Source organism: Gossypium raimondii, chromosome 9 (genome assembly GCF_025698545.1).
Source record: "Gossypium raimondii isolate GPD5lz chromosome 9, ASM2569854v1, whole genome shotgun sequence".
Lineage (NCBI taxonomy): Eukaryota > Viridiplantae > Streptophyta > Magnoliopsida > Malvales > Malvaceae > Gossypium > Gossypium raimondii.
This window is the reverse complement of record NC_068573.1, coordinates 24,122,092-24,134,700: the sequence shown is the minus strand read 5'-3', so window position 1 is coordinate 24,134,700 and position 12,609 is coordinate 24,122,092. Positions and strand designations below refer to the sequence as shown.

General features: G+C 33.0%; 1 protein-coding gene across 4 annotated transcripts; it reads left to right on the top strand.

Moving 5' to 3' along the window:
• The first annotated feature begins 4,272 nt into the window (after positions 1-4,272).
• On the top strand, positions 4,273-7,625 carry LOC105798630 (F-box protein PP2-B11). Of its 4 annotated transcripts, none has more exons than XM_052620449.1 (4): positions 4,273-4,535; positions 6,047-6,097; positions 6,879-6,997; positions 7,127-7,625. In XM_052620449.1, exons 1-4 carry the CDS (start codon positions 4,467-4,469, stop codon positions 7,527-7,529), a joined length of 642 nt encoding a protein of 213 aa, XP_052476409.1. In that variant the 5' UTR covers positions 4,273-4,466; the 3' UTR covers positions 7,530-7,625. The 4 variants fall into 4 exon arrangements, with proteins under 4 accessions (XP_052476409.1, XP_052476410.1, XP_052476411.1 ...); XM_052620451.1 differs by lacking the exon at positions 4,273-4,535 and adding an exon at positions 4,542-4,963 and having other exon boundaries at positions 6,047-6,089; XM_052620450.1 differs by lacking the exon at positions 6,047-6,097 and having other exon boundaries at positions 4,274-4,535.
• The last annotated feature ends 4,984 nt before the right edge of the window (positions 7,626-12,609 follow it).

Genomic DNA, 12,609 nt, shown 5'->3' with positions numbered 1-12,609 from the left:
GAGACCTTTATAGAATCATTACTGCTCCAGGTCGCTCCCTGAAAGATAAAAAGATTGGGATTCTTCCAAATACGCCAGATGATAATCCCAAAAAGACATTCCCAATCAACCTCTCCAAAGCAAATGTCATATTGGTTCTGTAGATTTGAGACAAGCCATTCCTATAGATTACCAGAGTAAAACCTGAGACATCGATAGTGGGAATTAAAAGGTTCTGAATATTTATTGCTGCAGGATAATCCCTTATGGCATGTAACACATCTTCAAATATATGACCACAAACTCCACATGTCAAACTATGATCCAAGCCCCGACGAACACTTTCTATGTTGGTGATTAATCTCTGCTTGAATACAAACCAAACAAAAAATTTAACCCTTTAGGGGCCTTTGAACTTCCAAGGGATCTTCCAAACATCTTCCTTCGGTTTTCATGAACGTTCCCGAAGTTTCTCATAGGCACTTTTAACAGAAAAGGAACTTGTCATCATTTCCCCTAGATTATCCTATCAACTCCTGCTGCTGAATGTGGTGGGGGTATCCCAATAAGCTTTCGAATGATTGTCTCATGCAACCATATCTGAAATAAATAAAGGTTTCAAGTACCATCCGTTGCAACCATATCACTAAGAAAATAGTGCAAATCCAAACTAGAATGTCTGAGAATCAGATTAACGAGAGGCCATACATTTGGAATCCAAAGATCACGCCAACACTTGATATTTCACCATCCCCTACTAACCAAAGCAGAATCTCTCGAATAAGTTGCCAAACCTTAGTAAGGGCTCTCCACAGGAAAAAGCTTCTACTACGAGATAAAGTTTCTTAAATACCAAAAGCCACCCTATACTTCGCTTGAAGCGCCTATACCCAGAGAGCTTTAGAATCAGCCACAAGTTTAAATCTCAACTTCATCATAAAGGAAGTTTTATGATCTTGCAACTTTCAAAAATCGAGGTTGCCATGTTCTTGAGGCCAACACACATCCTACCAACCAACCAAAGCCACTTTCTTACCACTATTCGAGGATCTTCAAACAAACTAATGCACCATACATTCGATTTCCTCACAAAGATCCTTGGAAATCAGCTTTGACTGCATGAAATAACTAGGAATCGCCAGTAGAATCGATTGCGCCAAGGTGACCCTACCAATAGGAGAAATAACCTTGCATCCCAACCCTACAATTTACTTTGAACCTTGTCCACCACAAAATGAAAAGAGCTATTGGGTACTCTGCCATGAAATAGGGGTACTCCCAGATAGTTCTAAAGATTACGTACTTTGCGAAATCCAAGAATACGACACAAGTTACCTCCTAAAGCATCACATACACCTTTTGAGAAACAAACATTCGTTTTATGTGCATTAATCTTGTACCTTGAATACTCACATAAACTATCTAACATTTCATTTCATTCAAGACTGTAGCTTGATCCTCTTTAGATTGACCAAATAGAATCGGGTCATCTGCAAAAAAAAAGTGAAACAGGGAGGGCCCAATCAAGATAGACAAATAGGTCTCTAATGTCTAGAATTAATATTAGATTGGACACTATGGCCAAGCCATTCCATGCATAGAACAAAGATATAGGGGGATAGTAGGAACTCTTGACGGACCCCCTAGTCAACTAAAATTTCTAAGTTGGTGTTCCATTCTACAAAATCGGCATAGTAGAGTTAGAGATAGAAAACATAATTACATTACAAAGGTAATTCGAAATACCTATAGCTTGGAGAGATGCACTAATAAACTCCTAACACACTCGATTATAAGCCTTCTCAAGATCAATCTTGATGGCCAACCAGCTCCTAGTCTTCTTCTTGATTTTCATGGAATGAAACACTTTCTAAGCAATAATAATATTATTCATTATGCTTTTTCTCGCAATAAACTCAGTCTGCTCTTGGCCAATTATTCTTGGGAACACTAGCTTAAACCAATTGGCAATGATTTTCATTACCCACTTGTAGAGAACCGAACGCATACTAATCAATCAAAATTGAGAGAAACAATTTGGATTCGGAACCTTAGGGATGAAAACTATTAAGGTATTGTTCAGCTACGGATCAATTTTTTCTCTATTAAAAATATTCTCGACCTAGGTACAAACCAAATCCCCAAGACGATTCCATTGACTTTGAAAAAAAGGCCATGAAATCTGTCACTCCCGACGCCTTGAAAAGACTCATATTAAACATGGCAGACTTTATCTCCTTGTTGGGGACTGGTTTGCTCAAAAACTGGATCTCACTATCTTCAAGCTTCAGAAATGAACTAGTGGGAAGTCCCCTCATCGGTCCCGAGTCCTCACCATACAAATTCTCGAAGAATTGAATCGCCTCCTAACGTAGTTCCTCCTCATCAAAAGTCCACTCCCCCTTCACATTTTTTAAAGCCATGGTCCAATTCTACTTTCTCCTTTTCAGGGTGCACCTATGGAAAAATTTTGCATTACGATCTCCCAAAGAAAGCCAGTCACACTTTGCCTTTTGTTTCCAAACAAGTTCCTTATGATACAAGACATGTCCAATTCTGACTAAAATAAATTATCAGACTATGAATAATCCATACCTCTCTTAATTGTATCGAGTTTTTGAAACAGTCTTTTTTTACGTAACCCATTATGGTCATACATCTTCTTATTCCAATTCTTAAGCTAACTTGTGAAATTAGAAAGCGAATTGGACATAGAACCAATAAAATTTCAATTTTTGTTAACGAAGTCAAAAAAACTCTACATGCTCAACCTATCCTGCCAAAAAAATGAAATAGACGGCCCAAAGACGAATGAAGCATAGTTCGTAATGATAGAAGAATAAGCCCATGATTAGACTTGAGTCTAGGGAGATAGGTCACAGAATAGTTTCGAAATGACACAAGCCACGCATCATTCCCAATAGTTTTGTCAAGACGCTTCAAAACTCCACCCCTTTGCCACGTAAAAGGAGCACCTCTGAAACCCAAATCATGTACCAAAGAAGAGTCTATAAAGTCTTCAAAAAATGGACATCTTTTTCCATTGACTCACCCATCCCTCTTCTCATTAGAGGTTAAAATCGCATTAAAATCTCTTATTGCCACCCAATAGAATCAAAACATGGAATAGTCGCCTTAAAAGCATCTCAAAGCCACATTCGCTTATGACTATTAAGACTACCGTAGACAAAGAAAACAAAAATCGGTCGTTGGAAAATATTGTCATAAACCCAAATCAAAACAAATTGGGGATGACTCCAAATAATATCAACCTGTATCAAATCCTTCCATCCAACCCAAATACCCCTAGAAAAGCCAATTGCTTCCACTCAATGAGAATACTGAAAGCCAAGACTTTGCGACAATTAAATCATCTTTGTCACCGCTAACTTTAGTTTTTAAAAGGCCAACAATATTTGATTTATATTCCTAATTATACTCACAAAAGATCCTCGAAAACTTGCTACTCGCACACCCTTGACAATTCCATAAAAAATGGATAAATTCATAAAAATAAAATAGAAAAAAGAGGGTAACTTACCATATCTCTTGGCTAGCATGTGCCTTCACTGAGTTTCCCATCGTTGTTCAAGTTCCTCATCTTAGCCTTGTTATTAATTTGTGAGTTGATGAGTTTGGCCATGGAATTCATTGTATCTAACAGTGGAACCCTTACACTCCTAGAATTTTTAAATCACCTCCCTCGTTCTCGAATTATCTTACTAATAGCACCACCACTTCAGAAAATACCCCCTTAATTCCTGATCCCCTCCCTTTCGAAACTAGGATCCCTTTACCTTTCCCAACCAAAATATCAACTTCAATAGGATTGACATTATTGAGTTTCACATTTTCTTCGAAGGTAATAGCCGAGTGTCTCCTAGAATCAAGTAGCTCATTATTAAGTTCCACTATCGATTCCACTGGGCTATCAAAAGTTGGATTAAAGTGATCGTTCCCAAAGGGATTGGCGTTCCTTCGTAATTAACTCTCTTAAAAGGGGATTAAACTTTAAATTTCCTCCTACACTATCGTGGAATTACCCAAATTAATTGGAACCTCCAAGCCCCTATTTCCTTGAGTTGATAAAACAGGCCCAATAGACTTGGCACTTTCAGCATTCCCAAATGCCGTATTCCCAAAACCTGGTGGGTCCACCATCATCCCATTTTATTTGCCCAATTTAGTTAAAGCAGGCTCACTATCCACCAAGCCCTCGGTTTTATTTAAAGAATCCAACCCAACCACAGTATTTTGTCCCAAAACATTGAAACTAATGGTTGTTTTTTACGCTAACCCATTATTTTTCTTTACCCAAGATAGACTCCCTTGATTCTTGATTGTTAGAAAATCCCCCTTTTGAAACCTTATCCCCAAAAAATTCGCCTCCATCGCACCAATCTCGGCAATTTTCATTCTAGGCAAATTTGAGGAGTTATTCACGGTTAGTTTCGTCTCTAAACCTTGCTGAGCCTTAGAGTTTCACCATGACTTCCTTTCAACAATCATCCAAGGCCCAAACAAATCCAACAGCTCCACCACCTTGTCTACCTCCAGTAAGTCTTCCATCGCTTAACTTTTACCCACAACAACATCCTTTGAAGTCCCCACACCCGAGCACATTTCTTTTGAATGGCTAAACCTTTTACAAGAGAAACAAATGAATGGAAGCAATTCAAACTCCACCCTCTGCACTGCCCCGTTAACCAGGATCTGAGAGACTAGAGGTTTCCTCTAATTGATACACACAACCATCCTGGTAAATTTCCCTCTCGACCCCTTGTCTGTCTGAAAGTCAAGCTTGGTAACCGTACCTATCAGACGCTCTATTTTCTCCAAGATTTGGCGCTTATAGAGGAAGCCCAAAAGACCAAGCAATTTGACCCAAACCATAGTATTTTTAGGGAAAGCTTGAAGAGGGTTAAACTCTGGTGTCCATGGTTAAACCGTGAGATACTAACCGAGCACAATCTATGGCCCCTGGGTAAGCACTTTCTCATAATCGTCTCAACTCTGAAACTTAACTAGAAAATATCTATTTTCCACATCCATTAGGTGAAACTGTTGGGAAGGCTTCCAAAGGCTATGAATCCTATTCTGCAGTATAATATATGATAAATTTCGACCAAGTAGCTTTACCACCACCGCTGTCACCAGATCTCTAATAAGAATTTGTTGAACCCTCTCGGAGAAACTAATAGCACGTATACCATTAACCATAGTTCTCACCACGTCTCCATCTAAAAGCTCAAAGTGCTCATCCCTACCAGAGTTAGGAGGCCCTTCCGAATCAAAATCCAAACCCTTAAAGCGGACCTTTTTAGTGTTTCGATCTCCAATCATGTTTTCACCTCCGTCGTCCTCAACCATCTCCACAATTGACTAATTGTAATTTTAAAACATTAATATCATACAAAAACGGTAATCCATTAAATAAAAACAACTTATTTTTATTTTCGTATGTGTTTTAGTAAATAATAACATAGCATTACTTATATAGTTTTTTGTCACATGTTATTACGTGATTGGATGATGTGATTATTGATTATAGTTGATATTAACAAATCCTTAAATTATTGATAAAATGTTAAAGTTATTAGGAAAACGATAAAGGAATTTCATAAGTTTTTGTTAGTGAAGCTGATTGTGGAAATTCCCAATTTGGATACCATTTCTTTAAAGGAAAATTAGATATAAAGATTGGAAGGTGACAGTAAAGGGTAATTTCTATATTAAGCCCCCCGAAAATATCGAAGGTAAAAAACTAAGAACTCAACAACTGCGACCAAACTGGGAAATGAAATGAGAAGTAGAAAAGCCATAAACACAAACAATGAGAACAGATATTACCAACATATTACCAGAAGAGTGTATTTCTTACATCCTTTCCTTGACATCCCCAACCGATGTTTGCCGATCAAAGCTTGTCTCTCCGGTCTTCAGATCGGCAGCTGATTCTGATACCATTTGGGGAAAATTTCTTCCCTCTGATTGTTATGATATCATTTCCAATGCTTCTTCATCATCATCCTCCAAGTTGTTGACTTCTTCCATGTCCAAAACACAGCTTTATTTCCATCTTTGCAAGAACCCCATTATTATTGACAACGGTACCATGGTAAAACTTTTTATCTTCATTTTTTGTTTTTAATTTTCTTTTTCTTTTTAAATGTTATAATATGGGTTTTTCAAGATTTGGGTAGTTTTCTTTTGATGAAATTAGGGTAGCCCAGTGTATGATTCATAATTAATCTAATCTATTGGGTGTTTATTTTTATGGAAAATTTAGCTTTAGTGTTATTCTTTGTGGGAACCCCATTAGCCTAGTCTGCTTTATGTTTGGAATTTTCCTGGAAAATTGAAGAGCCAATAGCTTGGAGATCAAATTTATGGTGGTGCAAATTGTAGCAAACATGTTAGGCAGTCCATATAAATGATTGGATGATTGGAATTTTGGAATCTATCAGGAAAAAGAACTGTGAAAAAGGGCAAACCTGCTAAGACTAGAGAGATAGAATATATTAGACATTGAGTTTACTTAGATACATTGATGCCTACGGTAGCAAGAGACTCATATGCGAAAGGAATAATATCTATGTAGTGTTGATAGCCTAGTTGGTTCATGTAGTAACCCTTAAGAAGTGACAGACTCCGCCTCACTTCACCCGGAATATATGAGTCTGAAGTGTTGCATATATTACAACTGCTACATGAATCATAAGTTACTGAGAATTCGTAGGAAGTGTAGTTGTAGAATTAATCATTGCATATGGTGCTTTGATCTTGAGTCTTTAGTAACTTGAGCATCAATGAATGGCCAATGTTGTGGAATCCTTTCCTTATCTGTTGATATATATAAAGAAGATCAGTATGTTGACTAACTTGATTCTTCTATACAGAGTTTTGGCCTCGACAAAGCAACAGGGAAAAAATGTTATATGCTGGGGGCTCGACGGCTTTCAATTGCTTGGGCAAACACGCCTAGGTACTGGAGATGGAAACGTGTGCCTGAATCTAGGTGTGCCTACTCTTGCTTTCTTTTCATATTGTATTTAAAAGTTAAATAACTATGTAGCTATGTTATACTGTCTTAGGGACTGACATTTTATTTCCCGTAAAATAATGCATGTTTGACTGCGTTTTTTAGATTCTCGGAAGTGGCTGAGCTCAAAGAAGTGTGGTGGCTAGATGTGAAGGGAACAATAGAGACTAAAATTTTGTCTCCTAACACAACTTATGTAGCTTACCTTGTCTATAAATTTTCATCATCTAGATACGGCTTCGAGAAAAAACCTGTAGACCTGCATGTCGAGTTAGGAGAAAGTGATGCCGGGCGAACTTTTCGTATATTCCTAGATCCTTCAGCAAATATTCCTCAATTCTCTCGCGAGAGAGAAGATGGGTGGATGGAGGTTAAGTTGGGTGAGTTCTTCAATGAACATGGGGATGATGGGAAAGCTACTTGTAGTTTAAGGGAAGTTGATAATTATACCCTTAAGAAGGGCCTCATTATTGAAGGAATCGATATTCGGCCTAAAGATAGCAGATAGAAAAGAATTACATACTATGTATGATAAACATTATTGCTTGTGACATTATACAACATATTTAGTGGGAATATTTGCTAGCATGGTATATCTTTATTACCTGAACTCTTCATTTTTCCTGAAATACCCGTATTTGACACCAATGTCCAGCACATCTTTGGATATGAGTATGGCCAAATACATGGGAAGAACTTAGAAAATATAACCCATACGCAATGGAGTGTAGGTAACCTTGGGTATGCTATAGTTATGGAAGTGATTCAGAGTTTGAAATTATTGCTTGGTTTTTGAGTGAAGAAATTTCAGTCATTTTATGCATTTCTTTTACAATAGTTGCAGGCTTGTAGTACTATTGCCTTGGTAAAGCCTTTGTTCTTTTTCCAAGTAAACTGGATTTAAACTTGATATCTAGTAGTTTTGTAGTTATTTTCTAATATTATATATGAGACTGATAAGTCTATATTAGTACTTGTTTACTATTGAAATTATATATAATTTAGGGCAAACTACATTAGTAGTCACTCAACTATGAATTTTTTTTTCTCTTTTGGTCATCCAATTATGAAAAATTACAAAACGATCACTCAACTATTAGTAAATTTCTTTGTTGGTCACACAATGATGAAAAGTTACAAAATGATTACTCAACTGGTCAATTTTGTTTGTTTTGGTCCTCCAACTATTTTGGGTTTTCGGGTGTTTCCATTTTTACATTAGTCAACTAGTGATAAAAGAAAGACAATGTTAAATAATTGGATGATTATTTTGTAATTTTTTTATAATTGAGTGATAAAAAAAACACAATTGAATAATTATTTTGTAACCAATCATAGGATCATGGTTTAACCTTAATTTGGCTTTTCATTCATTGATAAAAAAGATAAGACTTTCTATTACTGTTTGGATAGAAATCTCAATTGGAGTTAGAAAATTGGACCTGATTGGTTGGTTCAATCAAGAATAGATAGCCCACTTGGTTTGAAACTCCCCCCCCCCCCAAAAAAAAAAAAAGAAAAAAGCATATGACGAAACTAGATATTTGATTCAATTGATAAAAAAGGGGTAAATTACATAAATAGTAACTAAACTAAGATAATAGTTACATTTTGATTAAACTTTCAAAATCTACATTACGGTCATCTATGTTATGGGGTTTATTCATTAACTTTCGTCACCCCTTTAACAAAAAGGATAAATATCAAATTTAAACCAACTTTGGTCCAATATGCAATTTGATACATGGTCGCAATTATACATATGAAACTTGAATTGTGGTTCGTGTGTACATAAATTTTTTATTTTGATTCAATGGTATGCATTTAAAGAAATAAATACATACATTTATCTTCATATTGGATTAATATAATTGTTTGTGTATGCAATATATTAACGTAAAATTATGTTAATTCAATAATGTCATTAGTGATTTATGAAAATAGAATCAAATTGGAATTCCATGTATAAAATTGCACAAAATCAAAGTTTATGTATAATATTACGCATTGGATCAAAATTCATGTATATCTTAACAAAATAATGACATAACATGTTAATTTACAGGATAATAATTAATTTCGCTCTTTGAACCATACTTAAATTTTAAGTTGGTATTGCCAATTGAGTTTTAGTTTAATTGATATTGGCATTGTTTCTAGTGTAGGATAACGTGGATACAAATATGCTGAAGCACATTATCTGCCTATTTAATGGTTGGAGGCTATGGGCTATTTCCAGCTTCTAAAATGACTAAGATATTTACCGGTAAAAAGAAGAAGGAAGAATTGACTATTAATAAATCTAAATCCCAAAGTACACCGTTTTGCCCATTTGATTGTGATTGTGGCTTTTGATCATGAGTTTGGATGTCAATTTAGATTTTGTTACTTTGATTTGCAAATTTCAATAAATTGAGGGTTTTAGGCTATGATTGTTGTATAATGCAAAGCAATAATTTTTTACATGAAATGTAAATTTTATTAATTTTTAAAATTTCTTTAAAGTTTTTAAATATTAATTTTTTATGATTTTAGAAAATAAGTTATGAATTTTCACATATATATTTTAAGAATTTTACGACATTTTTTTATTTTTTAATTTTTAAAGATCTAGCCATTAAAAAATCTAAAATTAATATTTAGTTATAACTCAAGGGTTAAACTAGTTATTAATAGTTTGAGTTAATATGTCACATCATCATTTCGTTAAAGGGTGATGAAAGTTAACGGATGAGACGAGTGACCAAAATATGATAACACTAGTGATTATTACGTAATTTTTAAAAGTTAACTGATTGAAATGTAATTTTCCTTTGATTTAATAATATTTTTGTAGTTTACTCAAAAATCTAAAAAAAAGAAGATAAATTTATTTTTCTAAATTATTTCAAAATTAATGAGATTTTAACTTTTAACATTTTATTCATGTATTAAAAATATAGCATTAAATCGAATGCAAATTTTAATTAATCAGTTACCATGTTTAATATTTATATTTGGTCAAAATATGTTATCAATCCTTGTATTTAATTGAAGTTTGAGATTCAATCATGTAGTTAAAAGTTTACCTTTATTTTTAAAAATCATGGTTCAATAAAAGAAATTTTAAAAATATTTTAAAGAGATGATTTTGAGTCTATGGAAAATCCAAAGAAAACTTAAGTTTGAGAGTTGATTGCACAAGAAAGATTTTAGCACCCACTCAAAATTGATATATTGTTAAATACATATTATCTAAAATTCAAAATTAAGAATTTATATCTCAATTTTTAATTACAATTCAAATTTTAATAAATTTATTATATGATTGAATCAATTTGTTTTAATAAAAAATTCAAAATTATTTTTCACGTGATTTGATTAAATTGTTGAGACATAAAAGTAATTTTATTTTGAAAACACAAAATTTATTCACTCGATTCTAATAAGAATATTCTTTCATTTACGAATGATGGATAGGGACTAAAGATTTTAGTTTTCATTATAATTTAAAAAATTCCTGTATTTAATATTTTAGGACATTGAAAATATTTTTTTTTATATTTTTTAGTTACTCTCAGCAGCTCTTTTATTTCGCAGTTTATAACAATCTGCTTTGACGTGACCTAAGTTTTTATAATAGCGACGCCTTTTGTCTCGCTTCTTTGATGCTACCAAAACGGAAGCTTGCCTATCTGCCTTGCTATCTAAACCAAACTCATTGTCGAGTTTGTCTCTACTCAACAAATGACCCTTCACATCTTCGAACAAGAGTTTATCTCTGCCATAAATCAGGGTCTCCTTGAAAGACTTGTATGAAAGGGGGTAAAGAACACAATAATAGCATAGTCTGATCTTCATCGTCAATCTGAACCTCAATTTTCTTTAAATCATTTAAAAGAGTAATGAATTGATTGATGTGATCTCTAAGAAGCTCACCTTCGTTCAAGCGAAACATAAATAGACGACATTTCAACACTAAACGGCTAGCTAGAGACTTAGTCACATAAAGAGTTTCTAAGCTTTTTCACAAGGCGGATGAAGTCTTCTCCATCAATACCTTCTACAATATTGTATTCGCGAGGCACAACTGGATTGCAGACAAGGCCTTTTCATCAAGCTCTTCCCATTCGGTTTGATTTAGATTCTCAGGCTTTTTCTCCCCAACAACCTTTTTTAGGCCAATTTGAACTAATTGCCATCATCTAAATTTGTCATAGATTAAAATTTGTGACACCATAGAACTTCCCAATTTCAAACCTTGTTGCTGCCATTTTTGAACGGGCTAATTTACGAAAATTGAACTAACTCTAATACCACTTGTTGGGGATCGACCTGATTAAACAATGAACAAGTAAAAATAGCGGAAGAAATTGATAAATTAAACACACAAATTTAACGTGGAAAAACCCCTCTAAAAAGGATAAAAAACCACGAACAAAGATAATTTTACTATAATGGGAAAAGAACGAAGATTACAAAAGATGGAGATAAAAACTAAACCTCGAAAACCCAAAAACAAAAAACCCTCAAAACGTAAACACAAAATTTTTTAAAAGTGTTATCAGTTCTAATATCTAATGGGTGTAATTTTCTAAGGTTGTAAAAGAGCCTATTTATAGGTTAAATTCATAGGTGAAATAATAATAAAATAATCTAGACTAATCGAGTTTAATTGAAACAAATAAACAGAGTTTAACTGGAAGAATATTTCTTAAATTTAATCTGAAATAAGAGTCATACTCAATAGTAATTAATGTCAATAAAAGTAGTAATACTAGGATTGAGAAAATAAAAAAATAGTATAAATGTTTACTTTTTAAAATTATGATAGTTTATATTATTATAAATTAATAAAAAATAAACTTAAATTAAGTAGGGATATTTATCAAAATGATAAAAAAATTTAGAATTTTAAAAAACGGCACATGATATCAATGTTCCTTTATCTTTAATAGAAACAAAAATCTTAATAATTAATCACATGTATAACGCGTGTTTACTTGTATAGAATGACATAATATTTAAAAATATCTACACATTTTGTATAATTCATGTTCAATAATTATTTGAAAAGGTTATTTTGGAAAAAATAAAATAAAATGGGTGGGAAAAATGTAAATTTAGTAAAATAAAATAAGAAAATCTCAATTGTTTAAAAGAATTGTAATATTTTGATTTTTTTGTTAATGAAATTAGTAATGATAATTATTTCAATAAAATAAATTTTGTATATTACTTAAATAGTTTATCTGATTTTTAGGAAAAAAATAAGATCTAATAACTTTGTTAGTTTAATAATTATTTTTTATAATTTTGAAATAGGATAAATCTTACTCTTTTTATTTTATGTTATTTATACATTTTAGTTTCCTTCTCTGATTAAACCCTAAATATATAATGAAGTATGAGAAATTAAATATTAATCCCTATGATGTGCCACTTTATTATTAGTGACAAATTATACTTAATTGTTTTTAATATAACACTTTTTGGGCAAAAACTGAAGCACTTTAATATGTTTTTAATTTTGTTTAACATCAATTTCTATTGTAATGTTGAATGAGTTAATAGCTAACCTTTAATTATAATTTATATAATTTTAAATG